At 41.0% G+C, this 26839-nt stretch overlaps 1 protein-coding gene across 4 annotated transcripts in view; it reads left to right on the top strand.

Moving 5' to 3' along the window:
- Nucleotides 1-26839, top strand: part of XPO6 (exportin 6) — a 111860-nt gene that overhangs the window by 38788 nt on the left and 46233 nt on the right. For all 4 annotated transcript variants that reach the window (XM_082359608.1, XM_082359607.1, XM_082359609.1 and 1 more), the window contains exons 3-8: nucleotides 1829-1941; nucleotides 2754-2951; nucleotides 8373-8532; nucleotides 10499-10576; nucleotides 19154-19607; nucleotides 22891-23017. In XM_082359608.1, coding sequence (XP_082215734.1) covers nucleotides 1829-1941; nucleotides 2754-2951; nucleotides 8373-8532; nucleotides 10499-10576; nucleotides 19154-19607; nucleotides 22891-23017 — 1130 coding nt within the window. The remainder of the gene's footprint in view (nucleotides 1-1828; nucleotides 1942-2753; nucleotides 2952-8372; nucleotides 8533-10498; nucleotides 10577-19153; nucleotides 19608-22890; nucleotides 23018-26839) is intronic.

Below are 26839 nucleotides of genomic sequence, written 5' to 3'. Positions count from 1 at the left end.
CGTTTATAAACAGGGTATACTGACGGAAGCTGAGCCCAGTAGATGATCAGGCCTCTGGCCTCTGGCTTAGAAGATCTGCTTGCTTCCCTAGGTTCTCTCTTATTACTCAGTTGGGCTGACCCACCTCTTGCTCACTCTTGTTAGTTTTATGCTACCAAAGTACCTCATAGTAAAAGTATCACTGGTGCTTTTTACCAAAGGAGGTGAAGGATCTTTCCCTTACATCTAATTTCTCCATAGTCCTGTTTTTAGCTTATAATTGATATGCTTTTGGTTTTTCTCTTAAATTTTGGATTGCAAAGCTAATGTTGTTCACCTCAGTGTTCATGAATTAAAAGTGGAAGCTTTTTAACATATTTTTATTCTAATCTGATTTTTAAATAGTTTTAAATAACCAGATGCTACAAAAGTCTAATTTAAATGCTGGCTAAGGGGAATCCGGGGGTTTGGTAGTAGGCGTGTCTTAGTTCTTTTTGTACGTAGTCTCCATAGCTTTATTTGAGTGTGTGGGCTGGAACCACTTCTTGCTTCTTTTTTGATGTCTTAGGATAAACTAAAGTCTTTCCTAGCTAGGTGGGAGAAAGGAGGGGAGACCTTTTATTATAGGGGCTCCACCCATCCTCCACCAAAAGTGTGTTATTAGTGCTCTAGAGATAGAGCTGTTAGCAGGGAGCCTTAAGAGACAGTCTGGTCATTTTTGAAAGTGGAGAAGGCTGAAGCATCAAAGAGGAGCAGTGATTTGCTTGGGATCAGACTCAGTGAATTAGTGGCAAAGTCTAGAACAGAGCCCAGAGTTCCTTATTTCCAGCCAGAGATCACTCTGGTTGGACTTCACCTCTGGGAGTCATAGAAACTTTTGCTTAATTATAAGAACACACCATCAGCTTCCTTTTATAGGATTTGTAATGAGACTGCCTTGGTGCACTTAGCCTGAGTTGTAGGGCACTGGCAGAGCAGTGACTTTAGGATTAGAACGGGCTGCTGTGCTTGCTGCTTTTCCAAGGGCTTCCTAGAATCTCTCAGGGCTGTTGCCTTTGCATTTTTACCCGCTCTGTGTTATATTTTATGACCAGCGCAGCAGGTCAAGGTGACTAAGGGGCAGCATGTCCAGAAACACGGTGATAGACTCTTAATGCTTGCTGTCTGCCCAGCAGCCTCAGGAGGAAGAAAACCACTTCTAACTGATTTGAGGTGGACAGGGTGGTTCCTGGCAGCTCCCATGACTGCTGCTGTTATTTGCCGACTTGTGGGTGATATTTTAAAATAAAACCAACTCAGATGAAGAGTTAACCATCTTGAATTCTCTTGCATTTTTTCCAATCCTGTATTTATAAGATTAGTCTTAATTTTTTCTTTTCCTACTTTTCTGGCCATCACTGTGTGTGTGTGTGTGTGTGTGTATAAGTGTGTAAGAACAGTGTTGAGTGAGTGGTGAGGAGGTAATATATAGCTGTACCCCAGATGATGTAAGTTACCAGTTGGCCATCATTTGTAAGGTAAAAATGATACTCTTGTATCCGTCTACACATTAGGTTAAGAATTTCAGCAGTGAAAGTTTCTCTGCCTAAAAAAGTGCCCATAAAAAAAAGGTGTCCATAGCTAGGTTATTGTTATTTAGGTGTCAGTGTTCATGGTCACCTCAGAGTCAGAAAAATATTGTATGCTTTGTCCTTTCTATCTTGAAGAATCAACTGGATTTTGTAATTGGTTTTGACATCATTACATTATGTGGAGAGAGGTGTGTTTAAAAAAAATAATAAGACAGCCAGCCTTATATTAATTTTGTGTATTTTCATAGCCTTCTCTTGTTGCTATTTAACTTTTCCAGAGGAACTTCTTAATAACTTTGCTCAGCAAATAGGAGCCTGGAGATTCTGCCTGTATTTTCTCTCCAGCACTAGGAATGACTATGTAATGATGTACAGTTTAACGGTTTTTGAGGTAAGTTGTCAGATACTTTTATACTATTCTGAAGAGTATTTTTTAGTCACATTGCCTTGTTATTGGCACTAGACTTTAGTTTTGATGTGTACATGGCTGGGAAATAGTGGTAACTCAGCTCAGGGGCTTCTTGCCACATACTGCCTTTGTCAAGATGTCAGGTTTTCTAGGGCGCCTTTCCGTCTTCAGCACCAAAAGGTGAGATAGGTGAGGTAGGGAGGTCGTTTGTGGTAACATAACTTTTCCTTCCATGTTTTCATTTAAAAGAGAAAGATGATTAAAGAAAAACAGTTGGGAGGAGGGATGATACCCATTATACCATCATCCCAACCACAAAAATCTTCATTTATTTCAACTCTCTTCCAATCATTGCCCTCCTGTGCACACTTTTTTTCAAAAAACCTAATTATAATCATATTGCTCACTTCATTTTGCATTGTTTTTTTTCCCCTACTTACCTTTATATTATATTCCTATAAGGGGCTGTACCATTATTCACCAAGCCATTCTCCTATTCTTACATTAAAGTTGTTTCTGTCATTATTTTTTGGTAGAGACAATGGTGTTATAGAAAGTTTTTGCACCTACACCTTTTTGTTTCTGTTAAATTATGTAGCTGTTAAATTATGTTCCTAGGAATGGGATTGTTGTATCATAAAATTTGAATATTTTATTATTCTCATTGCCAAATTGCTCCAAACCTTTGTTTAAAAGCAGAGTTTCTTGTTTGAGGGAGATAGCTACTGTTGGATGAAAACCAGTTTGTTTTGTGTATAGATTGTTAACTTACAAGATGTATACTTGTTTTTCAGAATCTGATCAATAAAATGTGGCTTGGGGTCCCATCTCAGGATAAGATGGAAATCCGTAGCTGCCTGCCCAAACTCCTCTTGGCTCACCACAAAACCTTACCTTACTTCATCCGGAACAAGCTCTGCAAAGTGATTGTTGACATTGGCCGTCAGGATTGGCCCATGTTCTACCATGACTTTTTTACTAACATTTTACAGGTAAGGAGATAACCTACGGAAACTTTATCTTGTAAATAATTTGTTTGAAGAAGTGATTATTTTCTTGTCTTGAAGACGATTTTTAAGATGAGCGTTTTGGAACTGCAATGGTGAGGTCATTGTGGGGTGGATTATCTCATTCACTTAACCTTGTGTTCCTGAGACATGCTGTACCTTGGTGCAGTGGAGAAGGTGGGGGATGGGGAGCCCCAATCACTTTGTTAACCTCTTGTGAAATTTTGTCCAGCAAGTATTTGAAAGCCTGTTAGGTACTGTGCCAGGTGTTGGGTGCCAGGATGAGGCCTTCGATAGTTATAGTTTAGTGGGGAGAAAGCGATGGAAATAATAATTACCCAACAATATGTTAATGTCTGTAGTGGAGTATTGTGCCGAGTGCAGTGAGGACACAGCATTTAGACTCAGGGAGCTGAGGTGTTTTCAGTGTTGTTGGTGATGAGATGCGAGGTGGTGGCTTGAGGATAGAGTGAGAGGCTAGGCTGACGGACAGGGCCAGAGCAGGGAGGGCTTTGCGTTTGCAGGGGGCGTCAGTGTTTAATTCATAGTCCTTACTCGAGAACTAATGAAAAGTTTGGAGAAGGGAGACAACGTGGCCACATGTTTATGTTGGAGTGACGACTTTAGCAGCAGTGTGGAGTCTGGATTGCAGAGGGGTGAGGCCAGAGCGAAGGAGGCCTGGAAGGCTGCTGCTGGAGAAGTCTGAGTGAGCCAAGGGGCCTGAGCCAAGCCGGGGCTTACCTGCTGGACAGCAGCGAGGCACGGAGGAGGCTTTGGGCAGGGACTAGGTTGTAGGGAGGAGGGAAGGAGGAAGCTAGAATGCCTTCCAAGTTCCTGGCTCAGATGGCAGATTTTCTAGGCCAGGGATGAAGGAGGAGGAAATGGGTTTGGGTAGAAGATGGTGAATTCAGTTTGGCAGAAAATGCATTTAAGATTTGCGTGTTCCTTCTGTGCACGTCTAGTGAGACATTAGGAAATGTGGATCTGGAGTTCAGGATTTGGAAGTCATCAGGGAATAGGTGGGACCTAAAAGCCAAGAGGGCGATGCTTTTGTTCATTTGACTCCTGTGATAAAGTTGGAAACGTTTATATTATCGAGGCAGTCTTGGGTATGTAGGAAATGGGTATTATGTACAGATTATAGAAATAAAATTCTTTGAAAATTGGTTATAGTCTTAGTGACGGCAGAATCTTCCGGAACAATACCATTTTCTAATGTTCTGCTTGCTCTCCCTGCAAACCGTTTGAATGATGCAGCAACTTAAAAAATCCAGCATCCATATTGCTTCTTTTGGATTGCCTCTCAAGGTGGCACAGAAATTCTTCATTCAATATTATTTTGTTTTGTATGGTGATTCATTTATCTAGAGATTTATTGAATTGATATTGTAAAGGAGATTCATGCATTTATTCCATAAACTATTTGTTGAATACCAGCCATGTACTAATAACTAGGTTCGTGGGGGGATATAGTAATGAACAAATAGCTGCCTTCATGGAGCTTATAATCCCAAGGGGGAGGCATCAGTAAACAGTAAGCAAGTAAATTCTTTCAGGTAGGTATAAGTATTGTGAGAAAACTAAATCTAGGGTGAGGAGGAGGGAATATCAGGAGTGTTATTTAGATGGGATGATCATGGAAGCCTTTTCTGAGAAGCAGACTTTTGAGCAGAAACTGAGTGGAAGTGATGGAGTGAGCCATGTGGGCTTCCAGGGTAACAGTGTTGTAGGCAGAGGGAATAACAGTGCAAAGAACCCGAGGAATGGCTAGGAGGCGGGGAGCCTGGAGTGGTGGGTTAGGAGGCCAGAGGCTTTGCTGGCTCTCTCTGACACGCTTGCTTTCACTCCAAGTTGAAAAGCAGTTGTGGTAAGTCTCCATGGCTCTCTAAGAGGGAGCCAGGAAGTCCACGGAGATGGAAAGAACCAGGAAGGTGGGGGGGTCTGAGTGGATTCCATCCTGGGTTGGTCAGTGGTGTGTCTTGTGTGAAGCAGCAAGAATGTGAGCCAGACAGAGAGCCGAGTCCTGTCGGCAGCAGTGAGGAGAAACCATGTTTTCGCCCAGCTGGGATCATTTCCTTCGATGCAAAGCAGACATTTCTTGTCTTCCCATGAAGTATGATTAATGATGATAAATGAGAATTCGGAAGAGCATTTTTAGGTGAGGTGCTCATGGAGATTTCAAAAGGGTAGCTGTCTTCCTCTCTTCGCCACCACCTCCCGCTTTCCACCCTTCAGAAATGACTCCTTTCACCTCATGCAGCCTTCATGACTTTGAAACACCCCATAGTGGAAGGGGCACTGGACTGGGAGGCAGTGGGTTTGGGGTCTGTGTCCATTTTGGTCACAAATCACCTTGATTTTAGTAACTCCTATGTGAGCCTCTGTTTCCTTCTGTGTACAATGAGAGAATTGGACTAAGTGATCTTTAAAATTCTTTCCAGTTGTATTATTCCCCGCTTCTTATTCATGCATGAGAACCAGTCAGTGGCATGAAAGCCATGTCAAGAACGATTGGTGCTAAATTGCTGACATTTCTGATAATGATAATAAAGAAAATCTTTTCTTTAGGCATTGGTAAACAAGACCAAACTGGTTCTGGAATCAACTTCACAATTATATAATCTGTTGATTAAACCATCTGAAAGGTTTTATAGGCTTAGTTCCATTATGGTCTGCAGTCTGGGGTGCATAGCCTTTTTTTTTTTTTTTTTAATTCTGTAACGTTTGGCCTGGGGCATCTGTGCAGTTTATGCCATAATTATGATGACCGCCATACCAGGCAAAGAGGAGTTGATTTGGGGCCCCAGAAAGATACTTGCAGTTCTGTGTGTTGGTTATAGCCTTTCTAGGCCATTGGAGAAGGAATTGTTGAAGTCAGAACCGACCCCTGTTCTCCCCACCTCCCCCCCACCCCCGCCTGCACTAGCACGTACATCACACCTTTCTAGAGTCAGTTCTTCAGAGTCCTGGAATCTGCTGAGCTGGACTTCTGGTCACATTGTGCGTGGGGCCAGATACTTAAGGGGCAAGCATTGAAAAGAAGCATAGAAAGAATTTTGATGTTTCTTCTCTGATTGGCTGGTATGATAAAAATTTCTGAAGCTAACACTAAGGACCTGAACTTGATTTGCAACCTGAAGGTGCTTCTTCTCTATTAAAATAAATTGCAGAGATTACCTATGTCATGAACTTTAATTATGTATGTGAGGATGGTGAAAGGAGACACTCTTTTAATAAAAAGCTTTCTGGAAACAAAGCTAGTGAGAAGGAAAATTACACATTTTATCAGGCTGTTCTTTCAAGTAAAGAATAACTTGCATTTTCAGCCAGCTTCTTGCCTGACTCTCTTCCCTTCTCCCAAATGATGAGAGAAAGGAGGACCTTTAAGATACGTTTTCCATACTGTAGGGATTTTTTATTTCTGGAGAGCACAGAAGCATTTCATACGTACAGGAAAGTATTGCCCAGTGGAATATTTGGTAATGAGTCATTCCCAGCTGAGAGAGTAAGAATGAGGTCTTGGGGGAAAATAGAGACAAAAGGGGTGGAACAGAAAGAAGGAAATGAAAGGAGAGAAGTAATGGAAATCTTTTAAAATACAGATTGATAATCCAAAGGTGTCTGAATGAAAAGGGATGCTTATAAAGTTCTATTCACTTTATCATGTAAAGAAAAATTGTTAGAGGAGGGATTTCCTGTTTCTCCCCTACTGCATTATCTGAATTTTAAGTCGGTGTTAGAAATAGCCCGAACTTGTAGCGCATGAAGGGAAAACTTGTGGAGGATGTACTTGAAGTGTTAGCTGATTTAATAGAGAGCATTTTCAACACACTATTACTTGCTGCTGAGGGCAGTTGAATTTCTCTTTAAGTTCCCAATGTTGAGTCCTGCTCTTTGGGGATGTGCTTTTCCTTGGTCTGCGATGGGAAGAGTTGTTTTCAAGGGACAGGAAAGTGCCCTGTGTTTTTTTTGTTTTTTTTGTTTTTGCCCTGTGTTTTTTGAAGTGGAGAATATCCTTTCTATCTGGGTGTAGTTCCTGGTGACATCCTCTTCCCTAAGGCTTATATTTTATAGATTGAGTAAAAAAAAAAACTTATTTTTATCAGGGAATGAACTACATTTAAAGTTAATTATGATTAAAGAAAATGGTCAAGTTTTTTTTTTAATTTGTTTGCTCTTTCGTAGATTGTAGCATATAACCCAATAGGATTTTAATGGTACCTTGATTACTTTTACCGTTTCTGGAAACTAAAAAATAAATGCTTTGAATTTTGTGAAATTGAAAAGAAAGATATAAGTAGTGTTATGCTGTTGAAAGTGTACCTTTTTTTCTGTCTCTTGTTTAAGGAAACTTTCTTATGGCATAGTGGATATTGCAGGTGATAGAAAAAGTACCTTAATTTGCTACGTAGGTATTTGCAAAGTCCTAACCGTATCAGTATCATAGTTTAATGACGTGTATGTGTGTTTCTGCTCTGCCACATGTTTAATCTTGAACTTTTATGAAGCATTCAAAGCTTGGAACTGTAAACTTGATTTAACACCTGAATGTTGGAAAGATATCACAAATTGGTTTACACATACCGAAATCACTAATATAGTAACCTGGGCAGAGTAACCAAGGCTCTGTTGGGAGTATGGACATGTATAAAAATTGCCATGTTAGGTGTAAAAGAGCATTGTTTTCTTGTTGTTTTTTTTTTTTTTTATAAATTTATTTATTTATTTATTTATTTTTGGTTGTGTTGGGTCTTCATTTCTGTGCGAGGGCTTTCTCTAGTTGTGGCGAGCGGGGGCCACTCTTCATCGCGGTGCGCGGGCCTCTCACTATCACGGCCTCTCCCGTTGCGGAGCATAGGCTCCAGACGCGCAGGCTCAGTAGTTGTGGCTCACGGGCCCAGTTGCTCCGTGGCATGTGGGATCTTCCCAGACCAGGGCTCGAACCCGCGTCCCCTGCATTGGCAGGCAGATTCTCAACCACTGCACCACCAGGGAAGCCCTTCTTGTTGTTTTTAAGTTCATGGTGTTATTTAGAATTTTGTCTTTAAAATAAGATGAGAATATATTTTGAATGGTTACAAAGGTACGTAAGTGTACTCGGTCATTTTTCTAAAGGTTTGATTTATGTAGCCTGCTCATGTAAGATTAAACACAGAGGTACAGTTGACATTCCGTATCCATAGGATTTGAACCCTCCTGTATGAGGGCTGACTGCACTACACCATTGAATATAAAGGGACTTGAGCATCCTTGGATTTTGGTATCCACAGGGGTCCTGGGAACACCCCCCCCCACCCCCCATGGATACCGAGGGACGACTGTACTTCATAGATTCACCATTCGTCAGTCTTCTTTGTACCTTAATTAGCCAGGCACTCTGCTCAGAAACTTACTTTTTCCTGGCAGTTGATCCAGTCCCCTGTGACAACTCCCCTCGGGTTGATCATGTTGAAGACAACTTCAGAAGAGCTGGCTTGTCCCCGTGAGGACCTCAGCGTGGCTCGGAAGGAGGAGTTGCGAAAGCTGCTGCTGGAACAGGTGCAGACAGTGCTTGGGCTACTGACAGGTGAGCAGCTGGGTGGCGCCAGAAGGCAGAGGCCTGCCTGCAGATGCCCGGAGTGCAGGCCCTGGCACTCAGAATTTTTGAGCAGTTGCCTTAGCTGTTACTGAGACCGAACGTAAAAACAGAAAGAATGTGGTGCCATATTCCCAGCACCTAGCCCAGTATCTAGCACACGATAGGGTCTCAAAAAATGTTTGTAATTTATTTTCCTTTTAAAGTCTTTCATTATTTGGTCCTCACTATAGCCATGATTAATGCGGTATAGACCGGGTCATAGGAATGTGATTGAAATGCTGATTACTGCATTTTAAGTAAGGTGGGTGGCAGGCACTTTATTTAAGATGATTTGAATTTAAATCAGGAGAAGTTGGAGGAGGAGGAGGAAGATGTGAACATTTCAAATTCTGAGTAGGGAAGTGAGACCAGGTGTGGAGTCAGCACCCTGTGCGCCAGGTTGTAGTTGTATGTAGCGTTTGCTTCGTCATCTGGTCTGTTGCGTTAGAGCCTCGTGACTATGAGTGAAGAGTAAGAATAAACAGAAAGCAAACTGCAGAATGAGACAGGAAGGTAGGAAGAGAACGGAGCCCCTGTGTCTCGAGGGCGACAGGGCGAGGGCCGTGCCCGCTGTGCTGCTGGTGGAGCTGCTGGTTCTGAGGTGCAGGGGCGGTGTCGGGCCATGAGGCCAAGCCGCGCGCTGGAGGCAGTGTTGTAGGGACAAGAAGGGTTTCTATCTCCAGCTCTTCTACTCAGGCTGCTTCTTGGATATCTAGGGACTTTTTTTTTTTTTTTTTTTTGCATGTGTTACAAAAGCGGTTGTCATGAGGTGGGCACTTAAAATTGGTTATAAGAGTGTTTTGATTAAAAGTAAACTTGCCATTTACCCCCCATCCTTCCCGAAATCCCTAGGGGAAACCCAGACCTCAGAGCATTTATTCATTCAAAGCATATTTATTGACATCCACAACTAGTTGTTAAATTTCTAGAGTTAGGGACCATGTCTGACATCTCTGTGTCCTACTTTTGCGGACACTAAAATTTTTTGAATTGAGATATAATTCACGTATCATAAAATCTGCCATTTTAAAGTGTAACAGCTCAGTGGTTTTTAACATAGTCACAAGGTTGTGCTACTATCACATTGTCTAATTCCAGAACATTTTCATCACCCCAACCTCTGGCAACCATTAGTGTATTATCTATCTCTGGATTTTCCTATTTGGACTTTTCATAAAAATAGAATCATAGAATATGTGACCTTTTGTGTCTAGCTTCTTTTACTTAACACGATATTTTCAATGTTTTCCATGTTATAATATTAAATATTTTGAGAACAAAATATTTTTAAAAGCTTTTATGATCATCTTATATGCCAGGTTCTGTAAGGAGATATAAAGAGGAATAAAACATAGTCCCTGCCCTCTAGTAATGTATACTCTAGTAGGGGAGAAAGACAATGTGTTAAGAGTTATGGTAGAGGTAATGTTTTATGTGCAGGCAAAACTGAGCAGGGAAGACTTCCTGGAGGAGGTGACAGCTGAGTGGAATTCTGAGAGACAGGTAGCAGTTAGTCTGGTGAAAGGTCAAGTTGGATTGGAAGGGGGAGAGCAGTTCAGAGGTTAAGAAGGAGAACACATGAGAAAGGAACAGCAAGTAAATAGTGCAGCGTGATGAAGCCTTTGTGTGGGGTGGGGGTGAGGCCTGACGAGAGCAGAGGCCAGATGCCGAGATTGTGCGGATGGTACTGTTGACTGGTGAGGAGCATGAGAATATTAGTGGCAGGTTTGTGGGGAAAGATATATTGAGTTTGGAATATCCAAGTGGTGTTGTCCAGAAAAAGCAGTTAGACATAGAGACAGATGTTTAAATACTGATTCTTGATCAAATATATCAATACATTGTTTTTCTAAATCTGATTTTTATATGTTAAGTTTTATTTCTCTCTTAAACTCAGTTTCTCCTTTCTTTGTAGGTATCTTGGAGACTGTCTGGGACAAACACAGCGTGACTGCTGCCACCCCACCACCATCCCCGACCTCAGGAGAAAGTGGTATGGTCTGCACCATACATTGTGTTCCTCTTTTTAAATGCAGTTGGGGGTCTCAGCAGGGTAGCAATTGCTTATCTATGCCAGACACAGATGCACATTCTTCCTTAATCTATTTTTGGCCTCTCTGCCCTTGTCTTCTGAGTAGCTGACTTTCTTAGTTCCTTGTAAGTACTTGTACTTTCTAATATAATATTTTGAACAACATAGCTTGTTTCTTCCTTGCCCATCAGGAAGGTGGCACCTTCAGCTTATGACTGCTGTCCCTCCTGGCTTGTTTTTCCCTTTTTCTCATATTTCATGGCTGTATTGCTCGTGCTGAGGTTGGTGTGAGCCTGTGGGTGTGATGTGTCTGCTTTGCAGTCATGCAGGGGTCAGGTCATAGGAGGTGGGTGGCAGCCCGAAGGAGGGGACGTGGGCATGTGGAGTGCTTACTTCCTCATGGGCTCAGGGAAAAGTCATCTTGGCCTGGACAGATTGGGAGCCAGTGTGCAGTAATCAGCATTGACTTTACAGAAGTTTGGATTCATTTGATAAAGTGTGGGTATATTTACAGTGGCCATTAAATAGTTTACTGGCGGCTAGTTATTGTCCATAGTTATATTAATATCTGTTTCAAAAGTCAGAGTGCAGTTCACCTAAAAATGGCTACTTTCAAGGATGGACGGAAAGAGGAAATTGTGTCTGAGCAGGAACTTTTAGTTTCTAAATGGCTTCTGTTTACATTAAATGATCACAAATGCTTTTCAAGTAGAGTACATCCTGTGAAATGGCACATACTACTTCCTCTACTGTAAAGGTTGATGTGGCTAATGAGAAATGTTTCCTCATCTTTCTCCTTTACCTCAAGGAAATAGGCTGTTGAAATCAGACATCTCTGAGCCCTAGCTGTTTCATGTAGCCTGTTGTTAAAATGTGGAAGTTGAAATTCTTGCAGAGTTACTGTAGAATTGAAAATACATCATGAAGTTTTGAGGACTGCTTACAGTTTACTAATTTATTTCGATTCTATTTATCATACTTGGATTAAAAACTGTTAGAGAGTCACTTGCCATACTTCTTAGGTTAAAAACTATTACAGAGTTCTAGAGTATATTAGAAGCCTACAGGAAATTGAACTTTATTTGTATTTGGTGGCAAACCTTCATTTTCAAAGTGGATATTTGAGGTGACTTAGCAGATTTATATTTTGCAATATTTGAATGATTAAAGAAAAAATTGTAAAGATGCAGAGATTTGATTTTTGAGTATACACTTTGGAATCTCTTGCAGTTTGGCTGATCTTAAAATTTGTCATCTCAGGAATTCCCTGGTGGTCCAATGGTTAGGACTCCGTGCTCTCACTGCCGAGGGCCCGGGTTCAATCCCTGGTGGGGGAGCTAGAATCCCACAAGCCGTGTGGTGTGGCCAAAAAAAAAAAAAAAAAAATTTGTCATCTCATTTCAATAGTAGTTTGCAAAAATTGGTTCTTTTGATAGTTGAATACTATCTTAGTATCCAGGTTAAGTGAGCAGCAGCAGTTTACTTTAGTAAAACTTGTTTTTCTGATATCGTTTTCCAGTACCAAAAGCTGTGAGTTTTAGTTGGCTTCTTTCAGGTACATGTTCTGAGCTAACTCAGTTTATACTTTGATAGACTTATATCCTGGAGGCCACGTTGGAGAATATTAGATAATACAAATCAAAAATAAATGCTTGACTCTTTCATGTGTTGCCTAGGTTTTGTTTATGAGGTTAGGGGAAATAAAATAAGAACTCAGCTGACAGTCCATATAAACAAAACCTAAAAATATGATGAGTGCTTTTTGAGAGTTGCCTCTTAGACATTATTAAAATTTTTGAAGTCTTGAATATTAGTATTTGAGAAAAAGCAAAATAAATTGAGACTGGTGGGGGGGTGGACTAGGGAGTTAAGTAAGCTTTTAAGTTGGTACACTTCCTCTTTTAAAAAAAAATTGCATGTTCACTTGTTAACTCTATGAGAGTTGTGAGTGAAGTCATCAGATCTTGCTTCACTATATGGGCAGTGCTAATGATTTAATCAACACTTACTTTGATGCTTTTGCTCAACTGCCTTTGTGCCCTTAAGACACCAAGTTAAGTGGTAAAATGTCTAGAAAATTCTTTAGCTCCCTTGACTGTGAGTTCAGTTTTATAGAGGAAATTCTGAGAAACCATGGGGCCCAGTGAATAAACTCAGATAATTCCTAAACATACCCCATCAGCAGTCCCTGCCAGACTCTCACTGCCCTGCCCAGCTGCCCATCAGACTTGGCCCTGTGGGCTTTTGGTCTCTTTTCTCATATGTTTTCTTGTAATGTCATTTTCTGTCTGATCACTTTCAAAGAATAAAACCCAGGGACTAGTCCCTGCAACAACTGCTCTAACAGTCTGGTTATAGAAAAAGTTTTGACGGGTGTGTGTAGTTTATTTCTCAGAATAGTTCCCCAAATTATTGCCTCATCTCCTAAACTCACCTCACTAGACCAGAATCCTGTGAAATTGATGATGGTTTTCTCTCTTATTTACAAAAAGGAAGCTGGGGTTCATGGCAGGTGACTTGCCAGAGGTCACATCACCAGTGAGGGGGGTGGGACAGTGACGTGAACCCATCATTCCCAGTCGAGGCGCACTGTCTTTCTTCTAAGTTTGCTGTCTCGGTCACTCTCACCATTTCTGCCCGCCTCATCCTTCCCCTGGTTGAGTCCTGGCTCGCTGCTTACTTGGTTTACCTTCTCTGACCTTGGATGTCCTCTCTGTAGAAGAGCAACTCTGCTCTGAGGAGTGAGTGAGTGGAGGTGTGGATGTACCATCTGTATGCCGTCGTGTGGCTTCCTTCTGCGCTCGTGCAGCCTCAGCCCTCTTCCTTAGTTACTCTCCTCTTGTCCTCGCTTCTTTTTGCTTGGAAAATGGGAAAAAAAGTGAACAAAACGAAATTACATAAATACTGTAGTTCTGAGCTAGCTTTGATTGTTCTGTAATAAAAATTAAGGGGCCATATCATTCTTGCACACATGGTATTTAGTTTTAAATATAAATGTGTATATATACTGGCTATGGAAAGTTTTTTAGGGTGAAGATGTCTTAGCCCTAATCGATTGCGACCAGTTTACACCTTCTGGGTTTTTTCCCAAACTTTACAAGATGCACATGTTCGTGTACTTGCAGATCTTTTCACCTGTAGAAAAATGGGACTTGGGATCACAACTCTTGTGATCTTGTTTCCGCCTCCCAAGGGTTCCTTAAAAAGAGTTTCTCCCCATTTTACTGGACTGAGGCTACAGTTAGGTCGGAGGATCTTAGTTGGGGTGATTTAGCCCTGCAGGGGATATTTGGCAATGTGGAGAAATTTTTTGGTTAACATAACTGAAGAAAGAGTACTACTGGCATCTGGTGAGTGGAGGCCAGGGATGCTGCTAATACCCTTCAGTGCACAGAACAATAAAGAATTATCCAACCCCAAATGTGAATAGTGCTGAGGTTGAGAAACTCTTAATAAATGTAGAACTGAATAGAAAACATGTGGAATTTCAGTAAGTAAGAAAAGAAAAAAGCTGAGGGGATCTTTGCATGAAAGCCCATTACAAGTGTTCCAACCATGTCTGGGTTACTTCCAAGTTAGTAAATGCCCCAGAGTAGCCTACATACTACTTGGGGCGTGGGTGCCTGTTGCCACCAGGGCCTGGCCCAATTCAGGGACGATGAGGTTGGTCACAGGTTTTTTAAAATCGATGAGCCCTCTTACAAGCCCTCTTTATAATCAAGAGCTTGTTAAAGCTCTCTCAGCATAGCTTTGGAAATGCTGCAGCATGAAGCAGGGTCTCTGTTCTGTGGCGATTCCTTCACTTGGATTAAAATACAATTTTGGAAAAATTCTTCTATGATTTACTAAAATTCCCTGAAACATTTAAAGTTGAGTAAAATAATTTTTATCGAGAAACAACATTAAAAGATACTTGTTTTGAGGGGAAAAAATAGAGATCATCCTATCCACATAAATAGGTTTTACCTTTGCATACTCCCGTTCAGTCTTTGTCCTTGTGCTTATACCTTTCTATAGTTTCTGTCATGGTGTACACATGCTATTTTACATGTGACTTTGGATCTTATATATTTTTCTATATTTGAATATTAGCTTTCTGACTGATCATTTTTCTTGGCTGCATAATCTTCCCTGACCTGGCTTCTGGGAAGGAGCATAGGCTTTGGGGCTAGACCTGGGTTTTAGTTTCAGCTCTGCCTCTGACTAGCTGAGGAACATGGGGGAAATGCCTCATCTGTGTTTGAGTTATTCTGTCTGTAAGTGCAGATAATCATAATACCTACTTTAGAGCTGGGAGCATTAAATGAGAATATGTATGTAAAGTGCTTGGTGCAGCACCAAGCAAATAATAATAGCACATGAAAGGTAGCTGTTCTTTTTTTTTAAAAAAAATTATTATTTATTTATTTATGGCTGTGTTGGGTCTTTGTTGCTGCGCGCGAGCTTTCTCTAGTTGCGGCGAGCGGGGGCTACTCTTTGTTGCGGTGCGCGGGCTTCTCATTGCAGTGGCTTCTCTTGTTGCGGAGCACGGGCTCTAGGCACGCGGGCTTCAGTAGTTGTGGCTCGCAGGTAGAGCGCAGGCTGAGTCATTGTGGTGCACAGACTTAGTTGCTCCGCGGTATGTGGGATCTTACCGGACCAGGGCTCGAACCCATGTCCCCTGCATTGGCAGGCGGATTCTTAACCACTGCGCCACCAGGGAAGTCCTAGTAGCTGTTCTTAACATCAGTGTTATCATTGATGTGTTGCTCTCCCCACACCCCCCCCTTAGAATCCCATTCTGGAAAAATTCTTCTGAGCTGAAGAATAGGGCCAACTTTTTTGTTTTGTTTTTGTTTTTAAAGCCAGAATTTATTTCTATTTAAGAATGTTCAAGAGACTTGAAAAAGGCCCAAGGGCCCAACAGTGTCCGGGTTTAGTATAAGATCATACTGAGGTGGTGTCTGTTGGCTCCTCCATTGCTAAAGCCTCAATTTGATCCTGGTTGATAAATGCCCTGATAATTGTAATAGTTGGGTAATGGTGATTTCCTCTAACTGGCATCTTTCATAAATGGCCGTCAGTCTATGAACGATGAAAAAAGCAATACCACAAACAGCCATTGATAGAAAGTTGTATGACTCAAGTGGAAAGCCACCACAGCAATTCCAAAAATCAAAATTATTAATCCAGTAATAAACAAACTGAAACGTTTGCAGATTCTGCTTGAACATCCTTCTTGCATTATTCTTTGAAACCAGGTCTTCTGATTACCAGCTTGAGTAGCTGAGATCATGATGAGTCTCATCTGATATCAAATGCAGCTCTTTCAGAACAGAAACCAGCAAACACGTTTCAAGATAGCTGCCAGAGGACAACTTTTTAATCTAGTTTTAACAATGGAAATTAAACTCCTTATTAATAAATCACAAAATCCTCATTTTAATGGCTGAGGAGATTGAGGCTGAGAAAGGTTAACTACTCTGTTCATATTAATCCAACATTAGTATAAGGCAGCAGTTCTCAATAGGTCTGGGGACCCCTGGAGGTCCCCCCAAACCCTTTCAGGGTCCCAAAGGTCAACGATGTGGTCATAAAAATACTAAGACGTTGTTTGTCATTTTTATTCTCACTCTCATGAGTATACCGAGTAAAAAAAGCTCATTCAGATTCCACATTGCAATTAACCTTTAAGAAATGAGTACTCATCAGATTTTAGTATTGAATAGCTGCCGTTATCTGAAAAGGCCACTTCCTTCTCTTTCAGTTGTATATCTGTGTGAAGCTGGGTTCTCTTCATATACTTCAATAAAACAACATAGTACAACAGATTGGGTACAGAACCAGATGAGAGAATCTAGCTATCTTCTTTCAAGCCACACAATAAAGAGATTTCCAAAAATGTAAAAACAGTGCTATTCTTCTCACTTATTTTTTGGAGGGCAAAATACAATTTTTTCATTTAAAAATGTTGTTTATGCTAACATGTAATGGGCTTATCATTATTAAATGAATTAAATATTTGAAAAATTCTTAGTTTTAATTTCTAATATGACAAATATCAATAACCTACATAAACAGAAAGAAGCTTTTGGCTGTCCTCAGTAATTTTTAAGAGTGTAAAGGGGTTTTAAGACTAAAACATTTGAGAACTGCTGCTATAAGGTAAAAAACAAAATGTAAAAATTTACCCAGTATTCCACCATACAGAAATAACATCATTCCAGACCTCTCTTTCTACATAGATGCAGTTAAAGATAGATTAAACTGAATAAAAGGACCAAATGGCATCGTATCATGTATTTTTTTTTGGTATCATATATTTTTGCTAAAGACTATTCAGTTTTAGTTTTACTTGAATTTAACAGGAAGTATTAAATGGAAGGAATTGCTGACCTTGAGATGCTTTTTCCACAGGAATATTAGTTTGTAAAAGATATCTCCAAGGATAAGAAAAAAAGGTTATGAAAACCAATTTCTTACTACATATTTTAATTTTAGACCATATATTTTGAGACTTCGTGCTTGTGAAAGGTGAGAAAGTTAGTTAGCACACCCTTCTATAATTCCACCATTTGTTTAGTCTTGATTCTGTATTTAATTCAGTGCTTGCATTAGTCCCTTTGCCACAGCTTCACCATTCTGTAATTCTTCGTTTTTATTTATCTCTCTATTTGCATGGTTTCATTGTTCAGTATCCTCCCTAAGAATCTGTGGGCAATATATTATTTGAATTTTTGCATGTTTGAAAAAAATGTCACCTTCCTTTATACTCAAAGGGGACCTTTGGGTTAAGTCATTCTTTGCCCCAGAACTTGTAGACACTGCACCACTGTTTTTTGGCTTTGACTGTTACTGTGAAGTCTGAATTTGGGGTTTTCTCCTTTGTATATGTGCATTTTCTGCCTACATTCCTTACTTATTCCTGAAGTTTTTGTATTGATTACGCCTTATTTTTTTTCTTGGGGCAGAATAAGCCCTTTCATTTTGTATAGTCACACCTTTATTTCAGGAAAGGCTTCTTCTTGTTATAGTTATGAATGTTTTTCTTCTTTTGTCTTCTCTAACATCATTTTATAGCCACCCCCACCCCCAATTTCATTTTGTGTGATTTCCTTTAGTGTTCAGTGCTTCTCAAAAATTAAGCAAGCATAAGAATCACCTGGAGAGCTGGTACAAGCACAGCTTCCTGCCCCCACCCCCCAGGTTCTACTTCAGTGGGTGTGGGTGTTGCCTGATCATTTGTATTTCCGACAAACTTCCAGGTTATGTTGATGATGCAGGTCCACAGACCTCACCTTGACTAGCCCAGTAGTTTCAAATTTTTGGTCATTGGACCTGTTTACTCTTTTTTTTTTTTTAATTGAGGTATAATTGACATATAACACTGTTAGTGTTAGTTTCAGGTGTACAAAATAGTGATTTATGTATATTTGCAAAATGATCACCACAGTAACTGTAGATCCATTACCACACAGTTACAAATTTTTTTCTTGTGAGAATTTATTTTACACTATTAGCAACTTTCAAATATACAGTACAGAATTGTAAACTGTAGTCACCATATTGTACATTACATCCCCAGGACTTATTTGTCTTACAGCTGGAAGTTTGTACCTTTTTACCACCTTCACCTGTTTCGCCCACCCTGGACCCCTTTACTCTTTTTTTTTTTTTTTAAATTAATTAATTAATTATTTTTTGGGGGTGCTGCGTTGGGTCTTTGTTGCTGCACACAGGCTTTCTCTAGTTGTGGGGAGCAGGGGCTCCTCTTCATTGCGGTGTATGGGTTTCTCATTGCGGTGGCTTCTCTTGTTGTGGAGCACGAGCTCTAGGCACCCAGGCTTCAGTAGTTGTGGCTCACCGACTCTAGAGCGCAGGCTCAGTAGTTGTGGCACATGGGCTTAGTTGCTCTGCAGCATGTGGGATCTTCCTGGACCAGGGCTTGAACCCGTGTCCCCTCCATTGGCAGGTGGATTCTTAACCACTGTGCCACCAGGGAATTCCCTGAACCCCTTTACTCTTAAGAATTATTGAGGTCCTCAAAGAGCTTTGTGGGTTTTATCTATTGATATTCAAACTGAGAAAATTTGGAAATATTTACTAATTCTTTTAAAAGTAACTGTGATGAATTCAGTGCATATTAACAAATAATATATCTTAATGAAAAATAACTTTTCCAAAGCAAACAAAAACATTTACTGAGAAGCGCGGCATTACATTTTTGTAAATCTCTTTAATATGTAGCTTAATGATAGACAGCATTTGCTTTTTCTCTGTTGCTTGTAACTTGGAATGTAACCTCTGGAAAGCTCCGTTGTACACTTGTGAGATAGTAAAAGTGAAAAAGGAAAATAACATTCTTTTAAAAATAGTTTTGAATTTGTGAACCCCGAAAAGGGTTCTGGGGGCTCTCAGGGGTCCCTGGACCAAACTTTGAGAACTTCTGCTTTATGCTAATGCTTGGTTTTTTGTTTTTGTTCTTTTTTAAGGAGAATTACTTAAATTGGTTTATAAGAGATTTGATAGTGTGTATCTTAGAAGCCTTTTGTGTTTCAGGTGACTTACTGAGTAACCTGTTGCAGAGTCCTAGTTCAGCCAAACTGTTGAATCAGCCAATCCCCATCCTTGATGTGGAGAGTGAGTATATCTGTTCCCTGGCCTTGGAGTGCCTGGCCCATCTCTTCAGTTGGATTCCTCTGTCTGCCAGCATCACCCCATCCCTCCTTACCACCATCTTCCACTTTGCGCGCTTTGGCTGTGACATCCGGGCCAGAAAGATGGCATCAGTTAACGGCAGCAGCCAGAACTGTGTGTTGGGTCAGGAGCGCGGCCGGCTTGGGGTCCTGGCCATGTCCTGCATCAATGAACTCATGTCCAAGAACTGTGTGCCTATGGAGTTCGAGGAGTACTTACTGCGTATGTTCCAGCAGACTTTCTACCTCCTGCAGAAAATCACCAAGGATAACAATGCCCACACGGTGAAGAGCAGGCTAGAAGAACTCGATGAGAGGTAATGAAAACAGGTGTGGCATCGGCTGTGCCCTGAGAATGGGCCTTGACTGTTTATCACGTTGCACTGCATAGTGTCTGTAATCCTCTTTGGTTTCAGAATCTGGGGCTCCTGGTGAGGAACGGAGAGGTAGGTGTGTACCAGTAAGTCCGAGCTTAGCTGGAAGGGCTAGGGTGGTTAAGGGAAAGGAGTTGAGTTGGAAAAGTTGTGAATTGTGTGAATTGTGTAGGTTGGTTGTCTTCTTTGCCCGTCCATCTCCTGTCCTCCCTTCCACCCTTGTCCGCCCTCTCCTCACTCTTTGCCTGCAGGTCTGAGGTGGTGCAGGAACTGGGACCGCTGCTCATGCGTAGCCAAGCACAGGAGAGGAGGCCCGTGGAGGTACAGGAGTTACACTTGCCCTTCCTTGCTTGGTGTTGCTTGTTGGTTCTTCCTATTTGACTTTTCTCAAGTGAACGTCGTGCAGTGTATAGGAATGTTGTCACTATTGTGAGTTTTGCACCGATGGCAAGTTTTCATCAAAAGAAAGGAGAGTTGTTAATGGGGCACACACCTGTGTTTCTTGGTTACTGTCCTCTTGAATGGAGCCTAAAATCACTTAGCCTCTCTTTATTAAGGACTCTTAGCAGATGATTCCACAGTATGCTGAGGCATGGTCTCATTTATTTCCCTTACAGATGATGTCATTTATGTATCTTCCAGCTTTCATTAATATGATGCTACTGCTGTGTAAAAACAAAAGGGAAAATTGGAAGCTTATATTAAGAACATTATGTTGACTGTTCAGAGACTTTCAAGCAGATAAATTGTATTGAATTAGTAAATATTTATAGATTGCCTGGCAGCAAAAGTTGTTAGTATTTTCATCAATTTTCCTTGGCTTGTTTTTGTTGTTAAGCTATGCAGAGTTAAGCCATTTCTTTTTCTTTAGAGTAAGCAGCAGGATATAAAGTCAAGTGCCTAAAGTTAAGACAGTTTTAGTGCTTTCTAAATTTAGCAATTTTAATAAGTTTTTCTAAAGTTGAAAAAATTGGTACATGAGACTATTTTGGTTTGGTTCATTGTAAACAAGCTTTGTGTGAAATTTTCTTTGTATAATCACAAAAGAACTCATAATCTGATATGGTAATATGTTGGTTTTACTTTTCATTATTTGGTAATAGCTTCCTATTTGAATTCAAAAGCATCAACATTCAGACACAGCTTATATGTTTATATCCTTTCTAGCTTTGGTTAAGAAAGGCTGTATTTTCATATGTTTAAAAAAATCACAACAGTAACCCAACTGCTTGTACCAACCATCAGATATCAGTTGTTCTGACTTTTACTTGTGGTGTAATGTTTGTTATGGCTTACATTTGGGTGGTATAAAAATGTCATCATGGATGATCTGTGTTCTGATTTTGTTACGTGTAACTTTTGTGCTCTTGGTTTTATATTTTAATCCTATGCTTCCTATTGCCCTGTGAAAGCTGAGAGGTGCCTGGAAGCAGAAAGGTGACATGAACAACACTGTGTGCTTGCTTCCTGGCTCTTGGGTCCCTTACCACTAATTCTAAACAGCTAAGTCCATTCTCAGTTGTTTAGGAGCTGCTTAACCAGGTTTCTTCCTCTCTTCTCCTCTACTGCCTTTTTTTCTAACTTTCTACTGCTCATTAGCACCTGTACCAGAAGGTGGGCAAGGGAAAGAAAATGAGGTGAAATAAAATCGGAGTTTTAGCTACGGAACAGTCTTGCTTGTATTCTTTAAAAAAATTGGGTTGGAGATTCAAATAAAATTGAGATTGTGTGGTATTTGACCCATGACTTCTTATTCTTTAATGGGTGGTACGGAATTGAGTGCATCTTCCTGAAGAGCAGCAAACTGGTTGATGTCTTTGAATAACCACATAAAAATGTGCAGTAGGCTGAGCGAGGAATGAGGAGTTCCTGCTCTTGAGTATTAGTGACTGAAGGCCTCAGAGAAGCTTTTTTGTACTTTCCTATCTCTAAAAACAGTTGATTAGTGCCTTACTGTTTTTCAGGTATTTGGCCCCATGATCCTTATCAAACAAATTAATTTTTTTTTTTTAAGCTGCAAATAAGCTTACCTGTGTGTGGCGGCCACACAGATTGGCCACCCTGAGGGTGCTAGGTCCCAGGAACAATATGGGACGTTTTATTTATGGGCCAGTTTTGCTCTTCTGAGGAGTAGTCTTCTTCCCCTTTATTATCTCATACATCTTTGCTTTAAAAAAAAAACAACACAGCTTTTTGCAGTTAGGAGTTTCAGAATTGCTTTTAGCCATCATTCAATATTTGGCTAAGGCCCAGTGTATCTTTTATCTTTTTTAATCTGTCTCTGAAATGTGGTTTACGGAGGTATGCCCATCTCATTTTCTAATCACCTTTTGGTATTTAGGAGCTTAAAATGACAGTTTCTGAAATGTGAGAGTGATGATGTGCTGTGTATTCAATAACAGAAATATCTTATCCTTGCAGCTGTGACCCACACTCTTCTGTGAAATGATTTTTGAATACAAATGAATTGGGAGTTCACTGTGATGTGAAAAGAAAGAGCACTGGATTGGGAGTAGATGGTAGTCCAATTCTTTTGTGAGCTGGCTGAGTGACCTTGGGCCAGTCACTTTATCTCTCTGGGCTTCATCTCTAAAATGATGCATCATTAAATTGTCCCTGAGTCTTGTCCAGCTCTAACAGTCCTCCTCCCTTACATTTGAAATCACTTTCAGAATGGATTGGGATGTGCTATGTTTAATTAGCACCAGGAGCCAGAGGGTGGGAAAAAGCATGAACATTAGGTTGCAAGACTGAATATATCTTACCTGGATGCCATCCCTTTCCTATAGCCTTGTTTTGTTTTTGGGTTTTTAGCACATTCGTTTTAATATTTTGGCCTCCTAGCAAAGAAAACCAGCCCTCCAGACTTGCCACATTGAAATGACAGATGATCTGCCCATGGACCTTTTGAGTACCATTTCCTTTCACTTTAATTGGGTCATAACACTGAGTTAGAAAATATGAGGATGCTAGCTTATAAGATGCCTTACCTAGATAGTGTCTGAGGATTAAAGTTGCTTTTCTGCTATGTTTCAGGTGGTAATGGAATGAAGGGTTGCCTGACCTGTAGGTAATTGTTGCAGGCCTTTATATTTTTAACTGAAAATATATTTGTTATAAATCTGTATAGTTTTGTACTGAAAGAAATTTGGATTGAATTTGAGTTCTCTTCTAGGGAGGTGGCCGAGTTTCTCATTGTCACCTTTTGTCTTCTTGTCTTCTTTAGCTACATCGAGAAGTTTACTGACTTTCTGCGGCTCTTTGTCAGTGTTCACCTAAGAAGAATCGAGTCCTACTCCCAGTTCCCCGTGGTGGAGTTTTTGACACTTTTGTTCAAGTACACATTTCATCAGGTAAAGCACTGGAACTGCCCATGTCTATCCCTTGCCACTCAAAATGTCTACTTTGTTACTTTCAGGAGAAAGAACTTCTTTATTTTATTTGTCAAACATTTATATAGTGCTTACTATATGAAGATTAACACATTTATCCTTCATAACAACCCTATGAGGTAGGTATTATTATCATCCCCATTTTACAGATAAAGAAACTGAGGCACAAAGATAACTTGCTGAGGGTCATACAGTTAGTAAGCGGTGGAGCCAGGATTTGAACCCATAGAGTCTGCTCTTAATCACTGTTACGTTGAAGAAGCAAAATATAGAAAAAGTCTGAAGTTAGGGCCTTTAATTCTAGTCTGTAACTGTCACTAAGACTTACCACAAGGAGATTGTAAATAGTGAAGCTCTCAAGAGTTCAGTTTTGGTGGATCCAGTTGTTTCTCCCATTCAGCAAATGTTTTTTGAGCTCCTGTTGTGTTCCAGGAGCGAGGCATATAACCCTTGTAAGCAGAGTCCTTGCCTTCACTGAATTTACATTCTGATGACTCAATATTTTTTGTTTCTATATATATTTCAGCAGCTTTATTGAGATAACATTTACTTACTATGCAATTCACCCATTGTAATTGTACAATTCAGTGATGTTCGATAGATTTATAGACTTGTGCAGCCATCATCAGAGTCCAGTTTTAAACATTTCTGTCATGCCCTATCACTTGTGCCCATTTGTGTGTCTTTATTAGCTTTTTGGGGAGCTCCCTGGTGGCCTAGTAGTTAGGTTTCGGGGCTTTCACTGCCGTGGTCCGGGCACAATCCCTGGTTGAGGAACTCAGATCCCGCAAGCATTGTGGTGCAGCTCCCCCCCACTCCCCCCCAAAAAGCTTTTTGTTGAACTATCACACACGTATGGAAAAGTGCATAAATCATACGTGTATAGCTTCGTGAGTTTTCCCCAAACGAACAAGACATGTGACCACCACCTAAGTCAAGAAGTAGAACATTACCAGCACCCCCAGAAATCCCCTCATGTCCTTCATCACTCCCCCCCACATCCTCCCCAGAAGTAACCCCAGACCTGACTTTAATATCCCAGATGAGTTGTGCCTGTTTTAGACCTTGTCTAAATGGAAGCATACAATGTAGATTTGTTTTGTCTGACTTTTTTCATTCAACATTATGTTTGTGAGCTTCATCTGTGTTGTGTGTGGCAGTAGTTTGTTCTCATTGTTTTATAGGAAGTTATTAGAAAAGCCACTCCACTGCTGATTTGGGCCACTTCCAGTTTTTGGTGGTCATGAATCATGTTGCAGTGAACATTCTTGTGCCTGCCTTTTGATGTACATACGTAGCTCTTTCTGCGTATGTTGGTATATTACCAGGGATGAAACTGCTGGGTCAGTGAGGGCATCTGATTTTATAAGCAGTCTTTTTTGGTTGTTTCACTCACTGATGTTGTAACTTAATGAGGCTAGAGGAGAGGTAAGGGTGGAGTCTGGGAGGGGTGTGTATATGTACAAGGGGATTTGGAAGGGTGCGGATGGAGGAGGATCAAAGGTTAAAGAAGTGACACGATGTCTGATAGAGGGGCCGGTGAGTGCAGAGCAAGAAGGAAACACGCTGATCTCACTAGGCCTAGAAGGGATAGAAGAGGTGATGAGATGTAAGAGGGTGAGGATGTAGGAGAGAAGCATCAGAAGTGGGAGAGATTTGAGATGGATCTGGAGAAATCTTAAAGGGGACCAGGAAAAAAGGAAGGATTTGATAGATACCTTAGAATAAGTGCAGCAGAAATGAACGAGAGATAAGGAGCCAGTGCTGGGGGCAGAAGGAAGGGTTTATTTGGGAAACAGAATGAAACGTCTTGCGATTTTGCTCCCTGTGTAAAGTGGGACCTTTTTAGTATACGTGGTGTAGAAGAAAGCTAAAAAGTATTTTGAAGTATGCATGTCTGATGCCTCCTTCTTTGGATGTGGACCCAAAAGTTCTGTGTTTGAGCTCTGGTTATTTCTATTAGATTCTGTCCTTGGACAAGTCTTTTAAATTTCCTAAGGAGATAGACTGCAGTGGGCATCTTTAGGGTCTTTCCATATTCATCTTCTATGATTCTTTCACTAGAATCCTACGGGTTAATTTTCCACTGAACCGAGAGTGGTGGTTTTATATATTTATATGTGTTTTAATTACATACTGGGAGAAGAGATAGATTGGTCATGAGGCAAACAGCAAGCTTCTGTCTTCCTCCCTCACCAGTGGGTCACTGTCAGCTGAGCTCCCTGTGTTCTGCTGGCCTCCTGTGCGAGGACTTGCATTTCTGGGTGCAGACTCTGGGCTGTATGGGTTGGTGGCCTCGAGGTGCAGGCAGAAGCCAATTCTGAGCGCTGGCCAGAAGGGCAGGAACCTGGAAGGGGCTCCGGGGGAAGCTGCCCTTTGCTGGAGAGGCAGGGCGGGAGAAAGCTGGCAGGGCACACTCTAGGCCCAGGAGCTGGTAGTAAAAGATTTCTTTAGGATAAGATTTAAGAATAAGAAATTAAATTGCTCTCAAGAGAGCTTTAAGTTCTCATCTGTTCATTAACAGCGTGCTCTTCCTTTATTATAGCTTAGTTCTCTGTAAAGTGGGAAAATGTGTCTTTTCTCTTGTTTAGAGGGTTATTCTCAATGTACTTTGCCTTTTGTTCCTACAATTCATGGAAATATTAGTCCTGGTCAACATTTTTTTTTTAATTTATTTTTAATTTATTTATCTTTGGGTCTGTTGGGTCTTTGTTGCTGCACGCAGGCTTTCTCTAGTTGAGGTGAACGGGGGCTACTCTTCATTGCGGTGCGCAGGCTTCTCATTGCAGTGGGTTCTCTTGTTGAGGACCACGGGCTCCAGGCACGCGGGCTTCAGTAGTTGTGGTGCGTGGGCTTCAGTAGTTGTGGCTCGCGGGCTCTAGAGCACAGGCTCGGTAGTTGTGGCGCACGGGCTTAGTTGCTCCGCGGCATGTGGGATCTTCCCGGACCAGGGCTCGAACCTGTGTCCCCTGCATTGGTAGGCAGATTCTTAACCACTGCACCACCAGGGAAGTCCCTGGTCAACATATTTTTAAAGAATAGTAATAAGACAAAGATGGTGGTAGTATCTTCCTGTAACCATTTCCTCTCTTCCGTTTATTTTCCTGCATTTTTTCTTTCACCTAAGTGTCCTGCCACAGTCCCTCCAGCCACTAGTGCTCATCAGGTGTTTGCCTCTACCATTGATGAGCCCCTGAGGTGTCTGTATAAACATATGGTTTCTGTCTTCCTGCTCCTTCTCTTGCTGTATCATTACCAATTCCTTCTTGGTCTTGCAGTTTCCATTTTGCCCCTTCTTCTTAAAACATGCCTGAGATAGTATGGCATAGGGGGAAGGGTCTGGACCGGGGGAGTCTTACGATCCACAGTCTAGTTCTGTTTTTGTTCCTTATCTTGTCACCTTGGGCAGATGACTTGACTTCTGGTTTCTTTATCTGTAAAATGGGAAGAAGAAAAACATCTCTCCGGTTTCCAGGACTGTTGTGAAGATCAAACAGACCAATGCAAATGAAAACAAACCACTTGGAGAGAAGAGTAGTATCATTAGTTTCGTAAAGGAACTTGCCAGGATCTTTAGTGACTAACCAGCCCTGGGATCTGAAAAGTAAAAAATCTGAGTATGGGTACATTTTAAAAATGGGTCCCTGAGGGCTCTGCAAAGTTGTATGACTCCAAAAGTGCAGTCAGCCTATTGCCTTTATGACCTTAGCAATCTGTGCCCAGAGCAATTGTCAAAGGCCAGACTGTGGGCAGTGCATAAGGCCTCACAGTGGGGCCTGTAGA

Source organism: Balaenoptera borealis, assembly GCF_965194805.1.
Source record: "Balaenoptera borealis genome assembly, chromosome: 16".
Taxonomy (NCBI): Eukaryota; Metazoa; Chordata; class Mammalia; order Artiodactyla; family Balaenopteridae; genus Balaenoptera; species Balaenoptera borealis.
Note: the sequence above shows the minus strand (reverse complement) of the source record. Positions and strands in the feature narration are given on the sequence as shown.